Below are 26,152 nucleotides of genomic sequence, written 5' to 3'. Positions count from 1 at the left end.
CTGGAGACACTGATGCCCAACCCCTGGGACTAACTTAAATAGGGAAGGATTCCTTCCTTTTCCTTTCTGTTGTGGTTGGGTTGGATGTTGGGGGGAGCAGCAGGCTTGGGTCCCAGACTTTTGGATTCTTTCCTAGACCTTTCAGTGATCTTTGGTGGGTGGTATTTGGGGCTTTCTAGGTACCTTGTACTATTTTTTGGTGGGGGGGGGGGGTTGGTGGGGATGGTAGAAGAGAATGGATCTTGCTGTCTCTTTAAGAGTAGCTTGGGGAATGAGCTGGATGCCTGAGCCTGTTCCCCAGGCAGGGGGTAGGGGTGGGTGGCTGGGAAGGGGCCTGTGGGCTGAACAGGCAAGAACAAAGGACTAGGGGGAGGGGGGTACTGGTGGCTGGCCCAGTGTCTGTTTTTTAAATTTATCGGTAGGGATAACACAACCCCATCAACCTCTCGTCTGCGTGTGTTTGAAGTGGCTTTTCCAGCCAGGGAGTGTGTATGTGTATGTTTCTGTCAGAGTGGGCAGGCATCTGGGCTAGGGTGTACTTCTGTCTATTTAAGTATGTCTGACTTTACTGACTCTACCAAAGCTTGGGGATTCAGTCTCTTTCCTTGGAGTCTCTGAGGAAGATCTGGGACTGGAATGTGTCTGTTCCCAGAGCTGTGGTTCATCTAGCCTCACCTCTCAGGAGACCTGGATTGATCGATAACACAAATTTATTAAGTGTCTGCTATGTGCAGTGCACTGCCATGGTGTTTGTGTGTGTGTGTGTGTGTGTGTGTGTGTGTGAAGAACTGGGGAGGAGCTTTAGGCTTTATGCTCTAGTCAAACTGGTTTATTCTCTGCACCTTAAATGTGCTATGATTTCCCAGCTTCATGTCTTTGCTTACACCTTTGCCTATGTTTGGAATGCTCCCGCCCCTCTTTCACTTTGCCTGTTGCATTTCTATTTAGTTTTAAAGTCTCAAGTCAAATAACTGCCTTTAAATTTTTTATTTTTAAAATTTCTTTATTTTATTTTAATTTTTCTTTCTTTTTTTTTTAGCCATCTAGAGACCTGAAGTCTTCCCTTCTATAAGTAGCACCCCCTACTCAGTGCTTTGTCTCTTACTCCTGACAATGTGGTACTTATCATGTAATATTTTGTGTTAGTTTATTTGTGTTTGTACCAAATTCTATGAGGAGGAGGACACGGTCTTGTTTAAGCTTTCTAGCTTTCCTTGATCAGGAGAGGAGTAATAAATACTTGTTGAGATGAATTGAATCAGACTTTTTTTTTATTGTATAGAGTAGAGCTTTGTATAGAGTATTGTCTGTTGGAAAATCTTCAGTGACTCATGTCTACATTTCACATCCTGTCAGTTACCAAGTCCTACAGATCCCAGATTCCTCACATTTCTCCTTATCTCAGGTTCCCACTCTAGTACAGGCTCTCTTTCATATTAGAGAGTTCCAATGATGAGGAACTTTGATTTGAGCTTTAAAGGTTGGGTAAAGCCAAGAGGGGTAGAAGTGTGGATTTTCCAGGCACTGAGAACCATGTGAGCAAAGGCAGAGAGGTAGGTGGGAGAATACAGGTGGGTGGTGTTTCAGGAACCATGGTCTTGTGTGGCTGTAGCTAGCCTAAAATTTATGGAGGGCAATAAGATGAGATAATGCTTCATATGTAAGAAGTTCCAGATATTGGAGTCCTTGAGTGATAGACAAAGGCATTGAATTTTAGTTGGTGACCATAGGGAGCCACTGAAGTTTGTTTTTTATTAGGGGAGTAACCTGAAGAGATTCTCTTCATAAAATCAGCCAATGTTAAGTTCTCCCTTCATGTCTTATGGGGCCCATGATGAGAATGAGTGCTAAGGTAGGGGCCATGTTTAAAGTTTGTCTAGACAGGCTCAAGCTGTGGACTGAGTCCATCTAGAGGACTATGGAAGGAGAGATGTGCCCTGTAAATGTTCAGCAAGAGGTCTTTCTTTTTTCTTTTTTAATAATATTATATTTTTCCTAATTACATGCTACAACAGTTTTTTAAACTTTAAAATTTTTTTTGAGTTCCAAATTCTGTCTGTTCCTCCCTCCTTTCCCACTCCTGTCCCTGAGACCAACCAGAGGTGTTTCTGATCAAGTTCAGCATCCTTAACCATAACATCTGAATTAGCAGGCTTCCTTTGGAGGCCGGATGCTGGCACTGAGGGCAGGAGATACAGGCACCTTTTTGTCCTCTTTGGGATTTCTTCTGTGGAACATAATGATATGCCCATTAGTTTAGGTTCTGACCTTCTCTGAAACTTTTGCTTACAGCTCTTTGAAGTGTCTTATTCAGGAACAAAATCAGGACAGGGCATATAGAATTGAGGGTGATCTGTATAGAGGTGGGAGGTAAGACCCTGGGAGTGAGTAAGATTGTCATGGGAGAGAAGAAGGCCAAGGACAGACCCTTGGGAACACTCACGTTAAGGAGATAAGGAAGAGGATGAGTGAAGGGCATAGAAAAGGAGTGGTTAGAGAGGTTTAGGAGAATTGCGGAGTGTGTAATATCTTTCAGGCCAAGAGGGGAGAGAGTATCCAGTAGGAGGAAGTTATAAAACTGTCCAAAGCTAGAGAATAGTCAAGAGAATCAGGACTGAAAAAAAGACCATTGGTTTAGAGAGTTCTATTCTATGGTAACCTTTGCAAGCGCAGTTTTATTTTGTAGAGGTGTAAGCTAGATCACAAGGGGTTAGGAGAAAGTGTGGAGTGAGGAAGCAGAGGCTTCAGGTGTAGACAAGTTTTCCCAGAAGTTTAGTCTGGAAAGGGAGGAGAGAGATGGGATGGTATCAGGTGAGGGATTTTTTTTTCCTGATTGGGTGGGACCTGAGCATGTTTGTAAGCAGATGAGAAAGAGACCACAAAGAGGGAAAGATTGAAGGTTCAGGAGAGAATGGATAGCTTCTAGAGCTAGGTCCTAGAGTAGTTGGGAGAGATGAGCATCAAAGGCACAGGTGAAGAATGAGTGAGACTTAGAAATACTGCTGGTTCTGTGACCCAAAGAGAAGGTAGGTGCTGTTGCTGACAAGTTTTGAGGACTGGAGGAATATATGTTCTGAAAACAGTTGGCACTTATTATATGTTTGATGAATGATGAATGAATGAGTAAATGAATAAAGGTCCTTGCCTTCAAGGAAGTTAGGGCAAAATTATTGATTGGGAGATAGCGAAGTTTCCCTGGAAACCCATGTCTATATGGTCTGGAGGAAAGAGAGCGCTGAATCACAATTCTGAAGATTAATTTTAAAGAATCCAGAAATCCTAGGTTCTGTTTAGGAAGTTATGTTGAACTCATACTGAAAATGTATCACATCTTGGGTGAGTGGGCCATGGCAGACTGATTACCTGGCCTAAAGTAAGAGATAGGGGGCTTTCTTAGGTTTAATCCATACATCCGTAATTTTTGAACCTTTTTTCCTTCAACGTATGCCACTGCCGCCTGTGAGTTGCTCTCCCTCAATGCATCGCAGTTTGTTTCTGTGAAATGAGGTAAATTTTAGTTTTTAAGAGTAGGAAGTAAGATTAAAAGAAGAGATTATCCTTACTAGAGCAGACAAGTTTACTGACTTGGAGGCTGGGCAAATGTGTCACACACTAGAATGGGTTTCTGAGAGGAGGACCACAGGGTTAAAAGCTAGAAGGAACCACATTCTGTTCCAACCCCCTCATTTTAAAAATGAGGAAACTGAGTCCCAGGAAGGTCAAATGATTTTCCAAAGGCTACACAGGTCATAACTCATTTATATGATTCTAATCCACTTCCTCTGAATCCAGAGCATTTTCTTTCAGTGATTCTTGAAAACAGACAATTCTCTTTCTCTCTTTGTCTCTGATTTGGTAACAGGGGATGGACAAGATGACCTAGGGGCTTAGTGGGGAGGCACAGTCAGTGCTCTGTACGATGTTTCATCCCAAAACAGGAGCACCTGGAAGATCTTCTCTATAGGGAATCTATCTCCCATTTGGTCTCTATGCTGGACATTCTCCGTGACAGTTGTGAACATTTTTATGTCTCACCTGGTAACAAAAGTCAGGTCATCAAGCAAAATTTTCAATATCGTTCTACTTTCAATCCAATATGGTTGCCAAGTCTTACACTTCTCACTCTGTAGCATGTCTTGCATACATCCGTCCCCTCCTCTTCACTCACACGTGAACCATCCTAATCTGGCTCTTATCACCTCTTATATTGCAAAAACCTATTTGGTCTTCCTGATTCCTCTCTCCAATCCATCCTCTGCATAGCTCCCAAAGTGATTTTCCTAAAGTGCAGGTATGATCATGTCATCTCCCTACTGAATAAATTCCAGTGGCTCCTTATTACCTTTAGGATCAAATTTAAACTCCTTTGTTTGGCATTTAAATCTCTTCACAGCCTGCCCCCTTATTCCCTTTCCAGTCTTTCTACATATTACTCCTTGGCTTACTTCAAGTCCCAGCTAAAATCCTACCTGCTACAGGAAGCCTTTCTCTATCCCTCTTAATTCTAGTGCCTTCCCTCTGTCGATTATTTCCAGTTTTAGACATGTTGAGTTTAAGATGTTTGTTTGAGATGTCATTTGGAGGCAGTTGGAGATGTAAGTCTGCTGGTCAGGAGAGGGATTAGGATTAGATGGAGCGATCCAGCAAATAGAGACATCAGTGCAGGCTGGGATGGTAAGAAAAGGCTTTCTAGAGTAGGTAGTGCTTGAGCACAGTCTTAAAGAATGGATATGATAGGGATCAGTTGAGAGGAGGGAACAAAGGTATTTCAAGAAATATGCCAATTACTGTGTGAGAAGGGAAACAGACCAGATTAAGGATGTGGGGCTGGCCACAGTCCCAGTCTGTGGCAGCTGCTCAGACTTTCCCAGAAGAGGTAGATGGTCAGTGATGCTAGATCACAGATATCTGTGTTTGGGCAGGATCATTTAAGGATGTACCTAGGTGGATGGGGGCGATGAAAGATACAAGCAGGGAGGTTTCTGGATTCTTGGCAAGCAATGAACCTCTGGCTATGGCAAGAGGAGGGAGATTGTGGTTCTACAAGAGGCCACTCTCTGGACTTGGCGCATACAGTTTCATGACCAGCTTTATTCATTCCTTATTCCATGTCGAGATATTCCCCTCCTAAATCCCTTGCACAACAAGGTGGTACAGGTGAACCCAATAGTTTTTGTTTTTAATAGGGAGGCATGTATCTGACTGTTACCTCAGACTCTGATATCACTGGTGGGGGACCACAAGAGATTGGCTAAGTAGCAGGAGGTTTTTCAGCAGAGGATTTGTGGTTTTAGGAGTAGAAGGGTGAGAGGGAAAGGAAGGACTGGGGATGTGGGGAAGGTAGGCATCCAGAAAAAGGACTTGGATGGGATGTGGTGGGTGTCCTGACAGGGGGATGGGGGGGTCTGTCTAGAGTAGGAGTGGGCTGTGAATATGAACCTTAAAAATCTTCCAAACAACCACCATAAGAAAACACAACAAAACAACAATCAAAAAATCCAGATATTTTCTGGCCTACCATAACATTGTTCCTTCACTGGGTCATTTTTTTTTTTAAGACCAGACCTATAATTTCATGGGTGTAGAAAATTTTTAGTGATGAAATCACTTCTCCATCCAATGCTTCTCTTTCATTTAATGTCTTAGAGAGTTGCCTGGGGGCACAGAGAAATTAAATAACATTTATCAGAGGCCAGGCTTGAACTGAAGTCTTCTTGACTCCATTGACTACATTACCTCCTTATCTCACAGTGGGAAAAGTTTGTCCACTTCAGGGCTTCAGATCCTTCAGCCTCTTCCTGACTCCCCCCTCTACAGGAGGCAGTGTTCTATAGTGGTAGAAGTGATGGATTTGAAATCAGAGAATGTGGATCCAAATCTGGCCTCTACCATTTTACATAAGTGACCTGATAAGTAAATCACTTAACCTCTGTGAACCCCCTCAGTTTTGCTTCTCGCTTTAAAGTGAAGAGGTTGGATCAAAATTTGGCCTCTAAAGGTCTCTTCCATCTCTAAATCTTTGCACCTATGATTTCCTTCATCAGTGACTCTATTCCTTCTCTCCTCTCTCCCTGCCCACCTCCAAACAAACAACCAAAAAACAAACCCATAGCCAGGTCATCGATTTGTAAGTATACTAGGTAGAGACACTGAGGAAAGGGGACCTAGAGAAATGACTTTGAACAACCCTTTGTGTATGAGACAAACAAGCAGCTATATGGGATGAAGGAAGAGTCTGAAGGCAGCTAGAGAATAGATGCTGTTTGGTAACTAAGAGTACTCAACCAGGGGTGGGCTGGAGCCAGCTCCTACCTGGGAATCAGATTATTAAATTTTCATTGTGAGCGTTTACACCTTAGAAAAACTATGAATTAAGGCTTCATTAATTCTTTTGTTGATTGTCTAAACTTAAGAAAGTGATGGAGAAAGTCTTAATAATGCAGATTAAACTTAAGTGTGTCCAGCCTACATTTTTTTGTGGAGAGCTGGTTGTTAATGTTTAATATTTACCAGCACAATCCTGCTCTCTACCCAACTTGAAACTACTTGGTATTTACTTTTCTGTGACCATGTTGTATCTTCCATGTAGAATGTAAGCTTCTGGAGGGCAAGTACAATTTAATTTTTACTTTTTTTTTCTTTTTTTAAAAATTAAATTTATTTATTCTTAGTTTTCAACATTTGCTTTTATAATATTTTGAGTTCTAAAATTTTCCCCCCTTCCCAAGACAGCATGCAATCTGATATAGATGATACATGTATGATCATATTAAACATTTCCACATCAGTTGTGTTGTAAAGAAGAATCAGAACCAAAGGGAAAAATCATGAGAAAGGAAACACAAAAAATAACAAAAAAAGAAAATAGTATGCTTTGATCTGCTTTCAGACTCCATAGTTCTTTCTCTGGATGTGGATAGCATTTTCCATCATGAGTCTTTTGGAATTGCATTGCTAACAAAGTCAGCCATCTCACAGTGTTTATAATGTTCTCCTGGTTCTCCTCACTTCACTCAGCATCAGGTCATTCAAGGCTTTCTAGGTTTTTCTGAAGTCAGCCTGCTCAGCATTTCTTATGGAACAATAGTATTTCATTACATTCATATACCACAATTTGTTCAGCCATTCCCCAATTGATGGGCATCCCCTCAATTTCTAATTCCTTGCCACCATAAAAAGAGCTGCTATAAATATTTTTTGTACATGTGGGTCCTTTTCCCTTTTCTGTGATCTCTTTGGGATACAGACCTACTAGCGGTATTGCTCGATCAAAGGGTATGCACAGTTTTATAGCCCTTTGGATAATTTTTTACTTTTCTATCACCAGTATGTAGCACAGCACCTTGTATACAGTAAATGTTTAGTTCATTTTCATTAAAAGCAAATTAAATGAGTGATCATCTCACTATATTCTACCCTGGTCAGACCATTTCTGTAATCCTGTGTTCATATAGCATTTTAGTCAACACATTTGACAAAGGAGAGTATGTCCAGGGGTGGATTTGTAGGATTGGGAAGGTCCTTGAGTTCGTGCAGCATGAGAATCTGTGGTGGAAGGAATTAGGGTGTTTAGCCTGGTGAGAACACTTGGGAAGGATTCAGGTGGGTTACAATGGCTATTGTCATTTGTTTGAAAGACTGCCATGTGGAAGAAGAATTAGATTTATTCTTTTTTTTTTTGGTCCAGAATTAGGAACAAAAAGTAGAAGCTGCTGAGGCAGATTTTGGCTGGATATAAGGAAAAACTTCCTAACAATTAAATGGTTGGAAAGTGAGATGTGGAGTTGGTGGTTTCACCAATTTTTCAAATGGAGGCTGGCTAAATGCGTGGTGGAGATGTTATTGAGGGTATTCCTGTTTTCATGTGTGGATTGAACTAGATGGCTTCTGAGTTTCTATTAATTGTGTAATCCTCCCAGATCTTCCCCAGAGTGGTGAGGTCATTAGCATGGGTCATTATACTCTTAGAACCCATCCCTTTCTGGGTCATATGTAAATGGACAACATTGGCCTGACACCCAATACTGGCATCCTCCAAATAGGTCCTGATCCTCTTGGGAGGACTCTCCTGGCCCCTGTGCTCCATTCAGCCCTTAGTGCCTTGAGAACTTTTCCCATTCAGCATACCTAAGCTTAATAGCCTTGTCAGAAAGTTGTCCTGGCTTTTTCCCTTGAGGGACAGGGTGGAGTGAGAGAAGAGGAGAGGATGGAAAAAAATCATAGGATTATGGATTTAGAGCTGGAAGGGACCCTGATAGCCATTTAGTGTAACCCCTTCATTTTACATCAGGGGAGAAAACTCTGGAGGTTGAGAGTTGTGACTTTCTCAGTATCACACTGTAAGTGGTCCTCTAGAGCTCCCTGATAGAGATGTGAGGTAGAATTAACAAGATTACTGGAGTGTGTGTGTCTGTGAAAGATGAAGCACAGTGGAGAGTAGGGGAGGACACTGAGGTAATGAACCTGAGACCTATAGCATGGAATGGGGAGGGAAGTTAGAAGGCGTAGCTGGAAAGAGTGCAAGATTTGTTTTGGAACTTGGTGAGTCTGAGATGCTTGTGGTACATCCAATTGGAAATGACCAGCGGGCATTTGGTGATGTGATTTTTGGAGCTCGGTTTTGTCCGCACTGAGGTGAGGAGGTTCTCCATGAATCTTGATCCTTCCCAGGCTAGATGTGATATTGAAGGCAGAGGGGCTCCTTTTCCCACATTATCTGTTGTGCTGTTGTTCTGGTTCAGGCGGAGAATCCATGAGTTATCAACAGGCATTTTTAAGGGCTTAGTATACTATGTTCTAAGGATTGTGCTAGGCTCTGGGGAAGCAAAGAAAGGCAGAAAGATTGTCGTTGTCCCCAAGGAGCTTATGTTCTAGTGGGAGAAACAATATGTAAGCAACATGTGTACATATAAGATATAGATAGGATAAATGGGAGGTAATCTCAGAAAAAAGATGCTAACAGTGGGAAGGACTTGGAAAGCCTTCTTGAAAGTTTGAAAGGGTTCAGCTTTGAATACCAGCTCTATCCTATCCAAGGTCATTCTTACTTCATTGTATCTCTCTAGTACGGAAGGGCTGGGTATCCTTATACTCGTTTTACAGATGAGGGTGGTGGTGAAACAGGCCTGGGTAGTCTCTGACTTCTCCGAGCTCTCCGAGGAGAGGAATAGAAACTGGGGAAGGGGTTAGGACAGAAGCTTTGAGACCTGATTGCCTGTCTCCCATTTTCCATCTGTTTTTCCTGAGCTCCTGGATGGTGTCCCCTTGCCGTGTTTAACCCTACTCTCTTTCCATCAGGAGTGCCGCTTGGTTTTCTCTGAGACGAGCCCACCCGCCCAGCAAAATAGAGTCCCTCAGGGTGACGGTTGACTTCCTGAAGGTGCCTCTTGGCCTGAAGAAGCCAGAGCTGAAGGAAGTGGCCTTGGGGCCCCCAAGGAGGCCCCAGCCCACGGCCCTGGAGCGCTACAAGGCAAGGCGCTCTGAGGCCATGGACACCGAGTCCCAGTACTCCGGTTACTCCTACAAGTCCGGCCATTCCCGAAGCTCTCGGAAGCACAGGTGAGTGTGGTGGATACTGAGGGGAGAGCCGGGGACCTGAAGAGAGGCGGGGGGGAGGGAGGCCTCTGTTTGAAGTTGGGGAGTGGGGAGGAGTCAGATAAGACAGCTTGTCAGAAAGAGAGGGCAGATGAGGTGAGCGTGGGCCTGAAGGTGACATTTATTTTCTCCCCTCTTGACTTTTCATGCCTGCGCCCTTCCCTTACCACAGAGACCGGCGGGACAGACACCGCTCCAAGAGCAGGGATGGAAGCCGAGGAGACAAATCGGTGACGATACAGGCCCCCGGGGAGCCCCTGCTGGACAACGAGTCAACCAGAGGGGATGAGCGGGTGAGGAGCTGTGAGCAGGAGATTCTGTAATCACAGAATTTTGTAGCTAGGATTATCCTTAGAGATCATCTGATTCAGCCCCCTCATTTTAAAGGTGAGGAAAGTGCAGTTAATTTGGAGTCAGTACAGCTAGGTTAGGATCCCAACTCTGTCGCTTATTACTCTGGCAAACTTGGGAAAGTCATTTCGCTTTTCTGAGGCTAATCCCAATCCCTCAGGAGGGTTGTTTGATTGTCTTTGAGATGAGCCTTGGATATCTCATCTGTAAAAATGAGGGGCTTGGATGACCTGATCTCTAAGGGCTATCTATCTCTAAATCTATGACCCTATGTAACTTTGACCTAGAGATCTAAAATGACTAGCCTGTGATTGCATCATAAGTGCCAGAGGCAGGACTGAAGCCAGGTCTCCTGACTGCCAGGCCAGTGGCAGTCCTCTCTCGCACAGCTACCTCCTCCTGTTTTTCCCTTTTGTCTCTGTCTCTTTCTCGGATCAACAAACTCAACAAACATTTGTTAAGTGAGTGTACTACATTCAAGGCACTATTCTCTGTGCTGGGATATGGAGATGAAAATGATTCAGTCCCTGCCTTCATGGGACTTTGTTCATTCAGTAAGCAGTAGGGTGTCGTACTTGGAGTCAGGAAGACCTGAGTTGAAATCTAGCCTAGCTGTGTGATCCTGGGCAAGTCACTTAGTCCTGTTTGCCTCAGTTTACTCTTCTGTAAAATGAGGTATAATAATAACACAAACCTCCCAGGATTGTTGTGAGCATAATATGAGATAATTTTTGTGAAGTGCTTTGTAAACGTTAAAGTGTGTATAAACACTAGCTGTGTTAGATATACCATGCTCTAGGCTGGGATTATAGAGAAAAAAACCAAAACAATCCCTGACCACAAGAAGGTCAGGTAGGTAATGCCGGGGATAGAGCTCTAGGCCTGGAGTCAGGAAGGCCTGAGTTCAAATTCGGCCTCAGACACTAGCTGTGCGACCTGGGACAAGCCACTTAACCCTGTTTCCCTGAGTTTCCTCATCTTAAAATGAGCTGGAGAAAGAAACGGCAAACCACTCCAGTACCTTTACCAAGAAAACCTCAAATAGGGTCACAAAGAGTTGGACATGAACTGAACCACAACCACAAAGTGGCATAGAGCAGTGGTGTCAAGCTGGGGGCCACTAATATGCACATAAAGATCCCTGCCAGCTGCATATTGACTTAGAAAACCACCTATTAATATTATCTATGTTCTAATATATTTTCATTTATTTATTTATTTTTAAAACACATTTTCCAATTATATTTTCATCTGGTTCCAGCCCACACTTGGGAGTTGACACCTCTGGTGTAGTGGATAGAGTCCTGGCCTTGGAATCAGAAAAACTTGCTTTGAAATCTTGCTTCAGGTGCTGCCGGCTGTGTGATCCTGGGCACTTTCTGAGCCTCAGTTTCCACATCTATGAAATGAGGGGGAGGACAGCCTCTGAGGCTCCTTCTGGCTATAAATCTGTGGTTCTGCAAAGTCATACATAATAATTATAAAGTAATTTTGGTGGGTAGGGCACTAGCAATTGGTGGTGGGGATTGTGATAGGTCTTGTGTAGGAGGTGGCACTTTGGTATCTTCTGATAGACACAGTGACATAATCTACTTAGACACAAAAACCCCTCATAACCTTCTGGATTCTCCAGTTTGTCAGTGACCCCACACAAGCGTCTGAATATACATATATAAACTTTCAGGTATACATTTCCAAATTCACATCCATAGAAACTCAGATATACACATACTCTGTAAGTACGGCGGGCTAGCCATCACTGTCTCCCTGTCTGTGTCTGTCTCCCTCTCTTTCTGTGTCTTCCCTACATCTCTTAACCTCCTCTCCAGCTCTTTCTACTCATGACACTCCCCAGTTCTCGGCCCCTCAGCGTTACCCCATCATTTCTCTGTTTCATCTGGATTTCTGTCCCTAAGACTCTGCCTCCAATATCTTTTTATTCCCTGTGTGTCTCTAGATTTGTCCCAAGGTCATACAGAATTGGTGGCAGGGTAAGAACTAGGACCCAAGTCCCTGGGTATTTTGGAATTAGTAGGCAGGCAGGATAAGGAGGGAGGTCCTGCAGTGATCTACTGTTTCTTTCTGGATGGCCTTGGGTAAGTCACAATCCCTCTGTCTCTGATCCTTATTTATAAAATGGTGATAAATGCATTTAGGGTTAATCTACACCTCATGGAAATATTGTAAGGAAAATGCTCTGCAGATCTTAAGGTGGTAACATCCGTGTTCTCTCTCAGAGTCCCAGGCCAGGGTTAGGTGGAAGAAATTTCTGTAGCAATAAAAGCCACCAATTTAGGATTTAGAACTATAAGGATCATTAGCAGGAATGTAGCCCAGCCCATTCATTTTGTAGATGAAGAAACAGACTCAGAAAGCTCAGGTCTTGTTCAAGGTTACATAGGTAGTAAATAGGAGAGTAGGGATTGAAACCCAGGTATTTTGACTTCCAATCCAGTGCTTTTGGTTTTTTTTTCCTGCCTCGCACTACTTCCCTTTTTCACTGGGGGCCTCAAAAGAGTGGGTCCTGGCTGAGAATTGCAGTGGGGACCTGCCCCTCTTTCCTGGACTGCTAACTAGTCAGTTTAGTGGTGAGGCTGAAGTCCTCAAGCTAAGAAGCTCCCACGGATAGGAGGGTGGGGGAGAATCTGATGACCTCTGGTGGCATTTTATAGAATGACACTTAGATATGGTTGAGTTCTGTGGTACTGGGAGCTGATGAAGGAAGCAGGAAGGAGAGAGGCAGAAACTCAGTGGATGAAGCTGGAAGCTCAAGACTAAAGTTCTTGGGGAGTCTGTGTAGTGATCACTGTGTAGCCTTTTGGCCTGCTGGCCTCATGGAGTAGAGGTGGGTATGTGAGGACATGCAAATACCTAGGGTTTCTGTGTCCTGAGAATGGAGAAGGTAGCTATGAAAGTGATGCATTTTGTCCCTTCCATTCCTGCAGGGGAGCTTATGGTTCCAACTCCTCTTCCAAAGGGGGCTTTGAAACTGAGGTTCAGAGAGGTTAAGGGATTTTTCCCAAGGTCACAGAGACAGTAAATGTCTAGAGTGAGATTTGAACCTAAGTCTTCATGCTCCATACCCGATGATCTTCCCACCCTACCACTCGATACCTCACCCCTCACTGCCCCACCCCATATCAACATCCTGCTGCCTTGCAGGAAGGGAATTATTTTTTTACTTTTCCATAGAGTCATAAGATTTCAGAGTTGGAAGGATCATAAAGCGAGCTTTCATTTGATTTTAACATCTAACTAGTCACCAAGCACCATAGCACTTTCCTTCTTCATATCCCTCTGTCCATTCCTTTCCATTCACGTGGTTACTCTTTTTTATCACCTTACTCTGGGACTAATTGTCATAGCCTCCCAACTGGTCTCTGACTCAACACTGGGCGATTCCTATCTTCTCAGTCCATCTCCAATCACAAAAATATTTTTTTCATTGTGTCGTTCCCCTGCCCCCAAACCTGCAATGGCCCCGCCTCCCTATAGGTTTGTCATTTTTTTTTCATGTCTATTTGTGTTTTGTCCGATCAGGAGTTCAGTGTAATGGGAAGAGCCCTGGCTTTGGATTTGTATTTTTTTTGTTGTTTGTTTTTTAAATTTTTAGTTTACAACATTCAGTTCCACAGGTTTTTGGGTTCCAAATTTTCTCTCCCTCCCTCTCCTCCCCCTCGCCCTGCAAGACGGCATGGAATCCAATGTAGGTTCTACATTTACCTTCACATTGAACTTATTTACATAATAGTCCAGTTGTAAAGAAGAATTGTAACCCATGGAACGAATCATGAGAGAGGAGAAACAAAACTAATGCAAAAAAGATTAGGAGGAAAGCAGAAAATTGGGAAAAAATCTTTACAACCAGCATTTCTATAAATGCCTCATCTCTAAAATATACAGGGAACTGAACCAAATTTATAGGAATACAAGTCATTCCCCAATTGAGAAATGGTCAAAGGATATGAACAGGCAGTTTTCAGAGGAAGAAATTAAAGATATCTATAGGCATATGAAAAAATGCTCTAAATCACTTTGGATTTGGATTCTTTAGCGTGGCATTCAGGGAACTTTATGTTCTGTTCCAAACCTGTTTCGAAGCTTAGTTACTGCTCCCTTTCTTAAACATTACTATGTCCACATTGATCTACACCCTCTCCCATTGTGCCATGTTCTTTTGTGTGTCTTTGCTGTTCCTTTCAAAGTTTCATCTACCTGGAGTGTCTTCCTTCTGACATCATCAGTCCTTTAAAGCCCAGCTCAGCTACCCTCGCCTCCCCAGCTAGGAAGCTCCTAGCGATCCCTTCCTTTTCCAAGCTCTCTAGTACTTGTGGTTTCTACTGTTCCTTTGGTGCTTGGCATCGACTGCCATGAATGTCATTTATTTTCATATATGGCTGTGTTTTTTTCAGGTTGGCAGGGTGGCAAAGAGCCCTGGATTTGCCAGCTACTGCCCCTTCTAGCTCTGTGATCATGAAATAGTAACTTTGCTGCTTGAGGCTCAGTTTCCTCATCTGCAAAATGGGGATTATGATATTTGCAGTGCTGACCTCACAGGACTGTGGCATCAGGGAAAGCGCTGAGTAGACTTATTGAAATATGGTACTGTCTTTCAAAATATTGGTTATCATTAGCTTAATCAACAGATTAAGTATTCAAGGGAACAAGGAACAGGAAAGGAGGGTGGGATTGAAACTATGAACGTAGGTTTTTTTTTTTTTTACAGCATACAGTTTAACACAGTAGTAACAACAGAATTGTCCCATTTGTTTGTCCCCTTTTAACTTTTTAAAAATTTCTTCTTTCATGTACTTTTAAAATGTTGTGTTGATGTTCTTTTTAAATAACCTGTTAACCCCCCAATAGAATCTCTCACTTATAACAAATAAGTATAATCATGCAAAATAATTCAGTGCCTGGATCATGTCTGAAGAATGCACATCTCACTCTGTACCCCTGTCCACCAAAGAGCAGCCAGAAGCATGTTTCATCCTCTGTCTTCTGCAGCCCTTGGGAGCTATTTTTCTTTATGTTATCATGGCCATCCTGTAGACTGGTCTGGTTATGCTTATTTTCCTCTCTAGTGAGCTCATACACAACTATCTAAATTTTCTGGATCCAGTCGGTCAGTCAGTCAGTCAGTTAGCATTTATTAAATGCCTTCTGAGTGCCAGTGCTAAGTGCATCACATTTATGACTTTGTACGGCTCAATTATGTTTCATTATGTTCATATGCCGCAATCCTTTGGCCGTTTCCCTAGTTGATGAGCTCGTGATTTTTGTCTTCTCCTCTTGGTCTTCGTGTTCTCTGAGGACAGAAGCTGTTCTGTATTTCTTTGGACACAGTATTGGGTGCCAATAGGTGCTTCATAAATACCTATCAACAGAACGTTTGTTGATTGCCATCCCCCCCCCTTTTTGCCTTCTCCTTTTCCATCGCCCTTTCTCCCCCTTTCCCCTCCCTTCCCCTCTCTTCTTTTTCCCTCTCCTTTGCTGTCCCCCTCGCCCTCCCCAACATTCTGTCTTTTTTTCCTCTCCACGTTCCCTCTAAGGATGATAACTGGGGTGAGACAACGACGGTGGTGACGGGCACATCGGAACACAGCATCTCCCACGATGACCTCACACGCATTGCCAAGGACATGGAGGACAGCGTCCCTCTGGACTGCTCCCGTCACCTGGGTGTTGTGGCTGGGGCCACCCTGGCGCTGCTCTCCTTCCTCACCCCGCTGGCCTTCCTTCTGTTGCCCCCGCTGCTGTGGCGGGAAGAGCTGGAGCCGTGTGGGGCGGCCTGCGAGGGACTCTTCATCTCAGTGGCCTTCAAGCTGCTCATTTTGCTGCTGGGCAGCTGGGCCCTGTTTTTCCGCCGGCCCAAGGCCTCGCTGCCCCGCGTCTTCGTGTTGCGCGCCTTGCTTATGGTGCTCGTCTTTCTGCTCGTGGTCTCCTACTGGCTCTTCTACGGGGTTCGGATTTTGGAGGCGAGGGAGCGCAGCTACCAGGGTGTGGTACAGTTTGCCGTTTCCCTGGTAGATGCCCTGCTTTTCGTGCACTACCTTGCTGTGGTCCTGCTGGAGTTGCGCCAGCTGCAACCCCAGTTCACCCTCAAAGTTGTGCGCTCTACCGACGGGGCCAGTCGCTTCTACAATGTTGGGCACCTCAGGTACAATGTGTGTGTGTGTATGTGTGTGTGTGTGTGTGTGTGTGTGTGTGTGTGTATGCTTGGATGTGTGTAGGTGAGAGCATAAAAGCGATCAAGGGCACTGAGATGGGGTAGGAGAGGGAATGGGAGGTTGACTAGGTTAGAACTATGTTTATAGAAGGGCAGTGAGAGAATATTAGCACAGGAATGGATTTTGGAGCATGCGGGAGATAAGTGGGTGGGGGTTTGGGGTGGGTGGTAGGTAAAGGGGTAGGAGGAATGTTCAGGTCTGGGGGCCTGAGAGTTACCTGGGGGAAATGGGTTATTGGTACTACACTCAGTAGATAGCAGTTGATAGGGCACAGGGGATGTCTAGAAGTGCTAAGGGACATATATGTTGGGGATGGGAGCTGTGGTGGGGCTGAGGGGGTGATCACGGCCAATGTATGCTGGGGCTGAGGAGCTTTGGTGAGAGAACTGGTGCAGAGTTTGTAGGGGAGATGGAATACTGGAGGCATGGATAAAATTGGAGGGTTGGGAGGATTCTATGTAGGAGAAGGGTATGGGCCAGCACCAGTGGCTTTTTTGGGTCCTTTTTACATTTCCCTGAGTTGTGACTATCACAAGAATATACCCCCTCTGGTTACTCAATGAATGTGGAGTGAATGGAGCTAGGCAGGGCAGAGGGAGGTGACTTCAACAAGGAGAGTATACTGGGAGAGGCCAAAATAGAGGGCTGTGGTTCATTGGTCATGTACTACTTAAGAGTTAACTTGGGGAAGGGTGTGTGTATTTGTGGGGGTCCATGTATGTATGCATGTGTGTGTGTGTGTGTGTGTGTTTTTCCATGTCTGTATATGTGTATGTATGTATTTTTGACAGGATGTATGGGAAAGATACTTCATTTACTCATGATCTGGCAACTTGGCAACTTGAGCCTTGAGCCTGGCTGTGGATCCCAGTGCTCTTGGGGGTTTCCATTTCATTGTCCCTTAGGATCTAGTATGAGAGGGTTTCCAACCCTCATCTGGGAGATTTTCTCAGCCCAGTAAGATTCCAAAGGTATCGATGAGTAGAGGCTATCGGTGGCATGGAAGGACCTCCTAGAAGGTCCCACTTGTATAGACTCTAAGTGTGGGGTTAGATGACTGTCACAGCCTGGCCATGAGAAGGGCTCTGATCTGGAGGCTGGAAGGAGACCAAAAGGGAGAGACCTCAGGGTGGCTTCCTTAAGCTGGGCTTGTCGGAAGCAGCTTCTCCCCATCCTTTGTTCTTTCTTGTCTTGCCGTCCTATCCTGATGTGTCCCTCCCTCTGGACACCTTTGTCTATGTCTGGGAGTGGAGGTGACCATGAATGTTCCCCTTACCTCCTTCCCCTTCCTTCCCCCCTCCCCCTCCCTTTCCCTCCCTCCCCTACCGTTTCCCCCACAGCATCCAGCGTGTGGCAGTGTGGATCCTGGAGAAGTATTACCATGATTTCCCCGTCTACAACCCTGCCCTCCTCAACCTGCCCAAGTCCGTCCTGGCCAAGAAAGTGTCCGGCTTCAAGGTGTACTCCCTCGGAGAGGGTGAGCTGCCAGGATCTTCCACTTTTCTGCTCTTCCCTATCAGGGCTCCCTTTGCTCCTCCTCTCTTTTTTCCTTCTCTCTCTTCCTCTTTTATCCTCTCCCTCCACTTTTACTCCCTTTACTTCTCATTCCCTTTTGTACCGTCCTTCCCCTTGACTCCAGGTGGAGGGTCTCAGCCTTTGGACTCCTTCCTCTACTTCCCTCTCTTTTTCTCTACCTCCCCCACCCCTGCCCTCTCAGGTTTCCTCTCTTTGGCTGCTCTGTGTCTCCTCATCAGCCCTGGCCCTCTAAGCCCTTCAGCCAAATCTCACGGACCTCCTTGGGAGTCCTTGCCCTTCTTTGTTGCTGTTCCCCGGGTGCCCTCTCTAAAGGTGGCTGGGGACAGCGCCTCCTGAAGACTGTGAATGATCAGGCTGCTGTCCTAGGCCCCAGGTTTCCCCAGACACCTTCTTCCCATTCTGATCCCAACCTCTGCCTCCCTGCCCTCTCTCAGAGAACAGCACCAACAACTCCACTGGGCAGTCTCGGGCAGTGATTGCAGCAGCAGCTCGGCGGCGGGACAACAGCCACAATGAGTATTACTATGAGGAGGCGGAGCATGAACGGAGGGTGCGCAAACGTAGGGCCAGGTATGTTCTTCGGGGAAGAAGAGGGGGATGTGTGAGGGGAAAGGCGACTGGAATATGACAGGCTGAGATCACTTAGGAATTACCTTTATGACTTCCGAGAAGGCCTGTTTTGGACTTAGTTTCCTTCTTTGTAAAATGTGTAGGTTGGACTAGATGATCTTTAAGTCTCATTTTGTCCCTAAATTTTTTGATGATCACGACTGGGAGGTAGACCATGTCCATCTGGGAGATGAAGGTTGTGATGAGGCTTCGTGGTCTCTGAAAAGAGTAGGCCGCGGAAGAAGTTGCTCCTATTCATGGGGAAGAAAAATGGAGTTGATACCCAGAAAGAGGAAATAGGTAAAATCTGTGAGTTAGGAGTTGGGGCTAGACTAGAGCTAGGGACAAGAACTAGGGTCCCGCATCGCTGGCTTTGGCACTGATGGTGGCCCTCAAAGCCTTAGCTACCCTTTCTTGCTTGGCACTGTGCCAAGGCTCTCATTTGAGCCTCACAACAACCCTGGGGGGTAGTACTGTACCTATCCCTATTTTACATTTGATGAAACTGAGACAGAACAGAGGTTAAATGACTTACCTAGGGTCATACAGAGAGTAAGTATCTGAGGCTGGACTTGACTTGAGATCCCCTTATTTAGAGAGTTCTCCCTGGAAAGGATTGGGAGACACAAAATGATGCTTTTTTGCAGAGGTCTGGAGAGGCTTAGGCTTCATTTAATGATAGGAAGTAGAAGAGGCTTTGGGATGTAAATGGTCTCTGAACTGTCTCTCCCTTTCCCTCAACCAGACTGGTGGTAGCAGTGGAAGAGGCCTTCACACACATCAAAAGGCTACAAGAAGAGGAGCAAAAGAACCCGAGGGAGGTGATGGATCCAAGAGAGGCAGCCCAAGCCATTTTTGCCTCCATGGCACGAGCCATGCAGAAGTATCTCCGCACTACCAAGCAGCAGCCCTACCACACCATGGAGAGCATCCTGCAGCACCTGGAGTTCTGTATCACCCATGACATGACACCCAAGGTATGCTGTTTTGCCTCCCCATCCTAGTGAATAGAGGGCTGGCCTTGGAGTCAGGAAGACCTGGGTTGAAATCCTGCCTTAGGCACTTATTGGATATATGACTCTGGGCAAGTCATTTAAGTGACCCCTCTTTGGATTTCATTGCCCTCATTTAAAATAAGGGGGTCATACTGAATGGCCTCTTGCTATAGTCCTGTTCCCTTTCTCCCTTCCTCCCTAGATTCCTTTCTTCTTCTGCTTTTTCTTTCATCTTCTGTCTTCCTTCCATCTCTCATCTTTCTCCTGTCACTCCTTCCAGATAGAGTTTCTAGGGGCAGAGTGAACTTCTTTAGGCACAGGGTTGGGGGGAAGTCTGGCCTAATTCTTTCTCTCTCTCTCTCTTTTCCTCCTCACCTCCCCTCCCCTCCCCTCCCTTCCTTTCTCTCCCTCCCCCATTCTTCCTTTCTCTTCTTTAATTTCCTTCCTTCTTCCTCTCCCTCTCCCATTTCCCTCTCTCCATCTAGCTCTCTTTTCCTCTCCCAACCCTTTCTTCGCTATCTCTCTCTCTCCCTGTCTCTGTCTCTTTCTTCCTTTCCTTCCTCACCTCTGATGTTTACTACCTGTATGACCTGGAGAAAGTTATTGAACCTTCTTGGGCCACAGCCTCTAACTGTTACATGGGGGTGGTGGTGGCGATGGCCATATTCTGGCCCCTTCAACTCTAGAATTATGATCCTCCACCTAAGGGCAATTTTTCACTTTGACCTGTTGGTGTTTGCACATATGTGATCTGCTGTTGCCCCCTGTTGCTATTTGTTGGAATTGCTCTCCTTTTCAATTCTGTGGCCAGACATTTGGGGAGGTAGTAGAGCTACCCTGGATGACTGATGTTATTACATCATGGATTTAGAACTGGAAAGGGCCTTAGACATCCAGCACCATCATTTTACATATGTGGAAACTGAGGTCCAAAGAGAAATGACTTGTCTAGAGTATCTATGATCACACTATTTGAACTTTGGTAATAATAGCATATATATGTATATGGCTTATACATATATCTCAAGGCAACAAACATTTGTTAAGCACCTACTGTGTGCCAGGCACTGTGCTGAACATACAAAGGAAGGCAAATACATAGTTCCTGCTCTCAAGAAGCTCACATTCTAATAGGGGAGACAACATGCAAGCAGCTGTGCACAAACATACCTCTGAGATCAGCTCCAATTTAGGTGCTTAATAAATACTTTTTCCCTTCCCCCTATGCACATGTACACATATGTGTGTGTGTGTGTATATGTATGCACACATATGTATATATGTATTGATACACATACAGATCTGCCTTAAGGTTTATAAAATGCTTTTCTCACAGCAACCCTGTGAGAAACTGAGGCTCAGAGAGGGTAACTTGTCCAGGAATATGTTGCTAATAAGGGTCAGGACTGAGATTCAAATGTAGGTCCTTTGATTCCCTATTCAGTTTTCCCTCTGCTTTGCTATGCCTCTCTATGGACCCAGGTCTGGTCTTGACTATTGCAATTAGAAATGGAGGCAGGATGAGGATAAGAGGAGAGAAACAGATGGGATGGAGGTCCTTTTGGGGAGCCCTCTCTGCAGGGAGTGAAGGAGGGAGTGCAGTGAGTACAGTGAGGTGGAGGCAAACAAGCGCCATGTTGTGGCATGAGTCTTCTCTCTCCCTACCCCAGGCCTTTCTGGAGCGGTACCTGGCAGCTGGCCCCACCATCCAGTACCACAAGGAACGCTGGCTGGCTAAACAGTGGACACTGGTGAGCGAGGAGCCAGTGACCAACGGGCTCAAAGATGGCATTGTCTTCCTCCTCAAACGCCAGGACTTCAGCCTGGTGGTCAGCACCAAGAAGGTTCCATTCTTCAAGCTGTCTGAGGAGTTTGTGGACCCTAAATCACACAAGTTTGTCATGAGGTTGCAGTCTGAGACCTCTGTGTAACTGCAGCAGAAGGGGGTCAGGTGGGGGTGGGGTGGGGTGGGGGTGGGGCTATGGGAGGCTCCTGGGGACAGTGAGAGGGGGCTTGAAGCCCAGGCCTCAGCCAGTCCTGCTTCCTTCCTTTCTGCCTCCAACTCTGTTTTTTACTTGAATTACTAACTTACTCTCCAGTCCCACTCTATCTGCTCCCTCTCTTCCTTTCCCCTCCCCATGGGAATGGGGAAAGCCCACCCTGAGGGTGGGGGCAGCAAGTAGGGAGATACCTGTCCTGGTTTTCCCATTCCTCCCCACCTCAAGCCCTGCAGGAATAGGTTCCTCTCCTCTCTCCTCTCTTCTCCTTTCCCTTTCTCCATGAGAGTCTCTGCTGAAAGGGGGCATAGCCCTTCTGTCCCCTTCTCTTTCTTCTCCACCCCTCTCCCCCTTTCTCCATCTAGGTTATCGTAGCAGTTTCCTCCAGCAGCCTCCTGGAAGTGCTTCTCCCAAGGGGTGAAGTCATGATCCCAGCAAACCATGGTGCCAAATGATCCCAGGTCAGGGCTAGTCCTCTCTGGCATCCAGAGTGAGGTGAGGCTGTTCTTCCTGCCCATCTCACTAGGCCTATCTCAGGAACTCTGAGTTTTGGGGGCAACAGGACTCCTTGGTCTGTGGCCTTTTCAATTCCTGCACAAGCCACCAGGGTTAGGAGTCTCCCACAGAGATTTTTTTTTCTTGCTGCTGCTATAGCCTCTTTCCTATCTCCTGGTTATGCTCTTTCTTTTATATTCCCTTCTCCCCTTGAGCTCCTGCACACACACACACACACACACACACACACACACACACATAAACACTCTTCTGTCCCAGAAGGGAAGCTCATGTCCCCTTACCCTTGTCAGGGAAAATTCAAATTTTTCTTTCTGTTTCCTGATCTCTTCACTCAGATGGGATTGCAAGAACACTGGGGAATGTGGTCCCTTTGACCACTTCCCTGGGGGCATGGGAAACATTCCTCCTCTCCTCTCCTCTCTGTCCTTCTCATTTGCCTTTTTTTCCCTAACTCCCTCCCCTAACTCTTTGCTATGGGGTGGATTTTCTTCGTAGTAGGCCCGGAGGGAAAGGGAAAACCCATGGGAAGCATTGTGGTCCAATGGAAAGAGAGTGGGATTTGGAGCCAGAGGACCTGGATTTGAATCCCAGCTCTGTTACTCTCTCAGTTATCTCATCTATAAAATGACAGAGTTGGACCAGAATGCATCTCATAGCTCTAATATCTCTGATTCTGTGATACACAGAGTTTTGGGAAAGACCCCTGTGAAAGTCAGTGAACCCAGTCCCTTCTGTTCTTTTTACCTTGGTATAGGTCTTTCCATTGTCAAACAGGTGATGTGACTGAAAGGAATAAGGTGCAGAGCATCTCCTTTTTTCCTCTTATGACAACCCCCTCAGGCATTTCTTCCCTGGGCAGAAATACTACTTCTATATGTCGGGGAGGGCCCCCATTGCTCCTTCTCCCCCTTTTAAGTGAAGCTCTTTGCCTGAGAGACCTCATCACTTCAGTGATCTGGGGGCCCCAGATTATCTGATCTCTGCACTGGGGTCAAGGAGCCTGAGCCCCTGCCATCTGATGTCACACAGTCCCTTGCCCCACCTCGGCTTCCAAATGTTTCTGGCAAGCCTCAACACTTAAAGCAAATGTGAGCAAAATTCTCCTTCTTCCTATTTTCTGTATTTTCGATGTAAATTTGAGTCTGGGTACTTCCAAATACTGGTCTTTTAGGCAAGGGGAATGGTAATTTGAGGCATTAACACCTCCTGCCACTCCTAACTCCTATCCTTCCAGTCACATCCAATCTGGATATCAGTGTAGCTCCAATAGCTGGGATGGGGTCCACACCCAGGTTAGTGTGCCAGGGGTCCCACAGTGCCCTCATTTTGGTCCCTCTTCTTCCCTGCATCATTTATTGCTTTCTCTTTGTGTGCAATTGCCTGGGAAATTCAGAGTGGGCACTCTCTGGTTCATCCCCATGGAGACCTTTTACCTTTTAAATAGATACCCTGAAGGTGACTGGGTTCCAAAGCCTGCTAACCTTGCGAGAGGAGGCAGAGCCTTAGCCACTTATCCAACAGTCTTTCTGATTAGTGCCAACCTTGGACTTGTACCTCGAACCCTTCCATTCCCCTTTGGAAATCTTCAGGGAGGTATGTGGGTTCCCTCTCTCTAGGCACCAGTTATACCTGGTGGTCGCAACTTTGACTTTTCCAGGATTGCAAGTCTCTGGGTTAAGCCCCGGTAGTTTTGAGGCACAGCTAGAGGGTTGGGGTATAGGCACTTTTCTGGGCTTGTTTCTTTTTCTGTCTACAAAATTTAATGTGAGGGGGTCTCTCCTGGTCATATGTCTAAATCACTCTCTTTCCTAGAAAGGGGTCTTGGATGGATAGTGGGTTAACTGCCTTTGTGGAAGGAGTATTGGGAGCAGGATGGGACCTTTAGGTTGGAAGGGGGAAGATATTTGGCACCCTCATTGCTTTCCTTGATTATGGGCAACGGATGTTTCTTTTAAAGGACCTGCCATGTTTTTAATCACTGTGATTTTTTCATTCCTTTTTCTTTAAAAAAAAAAAAAGAACAAAAAACTAACAAAAAAAGCCACCCTAATTTTTTTTCCTATCTCTTAAGCACTAAGGGCTGTGATTGAGAATGGCAATGTTTTGGACTCTCTGTGTCACAACTGTGGTATCTTTTTGTTTTCTTTTTCTTTAAAAAAAATCAGGATGAATTGTGAAGTGTACGTATGTATGTTTCTTGTCTATCTCTCCTCTGTGGGAAGTAGTCTTGAGGCTGTGACCAGTAGTGGGATGTGAAATTAACACACTTTCTCTCTCTCTCTCTCTCTCTCTCTCTCTCTCTCTCTCTCTCACTCTCTCACTCTGTCTCTCTCTCACACTCACTGTCTTTCTCTCTCCTGTAATTCCCTTTCTCTTCCTTCTTATGGGGGCTTCTGTAGTCCTGCCATCTGGGGAGGTACAGGGTATGTCCTTCTTCTTCCATTATCTCCATCTGATCTTATCCTACCCATTAACTGTTCACTTTAGTTTTCTGGACATGCCTAACCCAGCCTTCCCACCCTAGGGTCACTGTGCCTCGGTCCTTCACCTACCTCACCATTCTGCCTCTGTCCTCATTGACCCCTCTCCACTCAGCTAACTTCTATGTCATCTGCCTTCATTTCCCCCTATTTCTTTCTTAGAGTGTCACCTTCCTCCTTGTCACCCTTCATCCTTGTCCTTAAATTCTTATCTGACATCCCCATTGGGACTCCTGGGCTGTCCCCTTTATGTTAGAAGAGATGAGGTGAAACAAATGAACCCTTAGAGACCCTCAGCTGGGCCATCTGTTTTTGCGGGCTTATGCTTTCTTCTCTGTTGGGCCCACATAGGTTCCCCCTGTCTGTATGGTGTCTTGTCCGTCAGTTTGTCTTCTTTCTCTTTCCTGTGCCCACGCCCTAGGGCAGTATCTGCTGATGGATTCAGTCCTGGTGTGGGACTGTCCCATTGCGTTCTCCTATGCGCAGAAGGGGGAGGCAGGGGGACTAACTAGGTCCCTTCCAAGTGAGATTGTAAATGTAGAATTTTCCATTCAATTCTAGAAGTTTTTTTTACAGAGCTGAGACCTTGTGCATGCATGTAGAAAATTGTAAAATGTAAAATTGTTTTTTTTAATATATAAAAAAGCTTGTTTTTACAGTTTGCAGTGAATTCTAAGCATTATGGCAAATTTAGGGATTTTTTTTTCTTAAAACATAGGAACTAAAACTGTACAAATTTTTTTTATATAAAATAAACACATTTGACTTTTTTGGGGTGGTATCTGATTGCTTTATTACTGGGATAAGGAAAGAGCTTCCATGAAGTCAGCCCTGGAAGGTCTGGATTTCTCACAGTTCTGCAGCTGGAAAAACCTGAGCAGTTGTTCAGATTATAAAAAAGGATCAGCAGGGGGCAATGTAAGCTTAGCTTAAGCTGCTAGTTTTTGAGGGTGAGATGGAAAGGAAATCTGGCAGTGGGTAGAAGGATTTGAAAGGAAATACAGGATGGGCTGTGCTGCTTTGAGGGTCCTAGCACGGAAGGAACCTTACAGACCAACTGGCCCAAACACCTCATTTTACAGAAATGGAATTGGAGGCTCAGAGAAGTTAAATAATTTGCCCAATGTCATGTAGGTGATAAGGTAACAGGATTAGAACCCAGGTCTTTTGACTCCAAATTCAGTGCTCTTGGGAAATGAGAATAGGGTCTTTTGTTTTTCTTTCTTTCTTTCTTTCTTTTTTTCTTTTTTTTTTTACTATTTGAAAATCTATGAAATTCAGGACTTTACTATTGATCAGAACCGTCAACAAAACCTTAAATTATGACTTTGATAAAAATGTAATCCTTTATCATTGGTTTGCACTAATCCTACTCAAGGAAGGGGGTAGGGGATGTTTTTTCTTGAAAACAGATACTCTAAAACATTCCTAGTTCTTATTGTGTAATTGGAGTGGGACTTTGTATGCTCAGCTTGGCATGTTCCTGGCTCATGAATCTCAGCAAGTAGGTCTCTTAAGAGATGAGTGGATGATGCCTGGAAAATCCCAACCAACTAAGAAACTGCATGGACATATTACACTGAAACCTGACTTTTTTCCTTATGGCTGCTCAAGTTTCATATATACTCTGTTTGCTTTCCTGGTTCTCAGTGTTGCCTTTCATTTCAGTGTCCCTGGCTTTTCCTTTTGTCCCTTCGATCCAGCTTACCTTTCAGCGTCTGTGCCGACTTTCTCTTTGGCTCTTGGTGTTTCTTGGTGTACGGTTTCAGAATTTTAGACTCTCAGTGTAGGGATGCACTTCAGAGGCTACTTAGTCCAACCTGTTCCCCAACAGGAATCCCCTC

At 45.1% G+C, this 26,152-nt stretch overlaps 1 protein-coding gene across 1 annotated transcript in view; it reads left to right on the top strand.

Annotated features, from left to right (window-relative positions):
* The window catches only part of VANGL2 (VANGL planar cell polarity protein 2), a 38,084-nt gene extending 13,006 nt beyond the window's left edge, over positions 1 to 25,078 (top strand). Inside the window, exons 2-8 of the mRNA XM_036758136.1 lie at positions 9,298 to 9,558; positions 9,767 to 9,887; positions 15,498 to 16,105; positions 17,516 to 17,652; positions 18,146 to 18,281; positions 19,066 to 19,297; positions 20,986 to 25,078. Of these exons, the coding sequence (XP_036614031.1) occupies positions 9,488 to 9,558; positions 9,767 to 9,887; positions 15,498 to 16,105; positions 17,516 to 17,652; positions 18,146 to 18,281; positions 19,066 to 19,297; positions 20,986 to 21,246 (1,566 nt within the window). The 5' untranslated portion in view covers positions 9,298 to 9,487 and the 3' untranslated portion in view covers positions 21,247 to 25,078. The remainder of the gene's footprint in view (positions 1 to 9,297; positions 9,559 to 9,766; positions 9,888 to 15,497; positions 16,106 to 17,515; positions 17,653 to 18,145; positions 18,282 to 19,065; positions 19,298 to 20,985) is intronic.
* The last annotated feature ends 1,074 nt before the right edge of the window (positions 25,079 to 26,152 follow it).

The sequence above is a fragment of the Trichosurus vulpecula genome, chromosome 4 (assembly GCF_011100635.1).
Source record: "Trichosurus vulpecula isolate mTriVul1 chromosome 4, mTriVul1.pri, whole genome shotgun sequence".
NCBI lineage: Eukaryota > Metazoa > Chordata > Mammalia > Diprotodontia > Phalangeridae > Trichosurus > Trichosurus vulpecula.
This window is presented reverse-complemented; position numbering and strand designations above follow the sequence as displayed.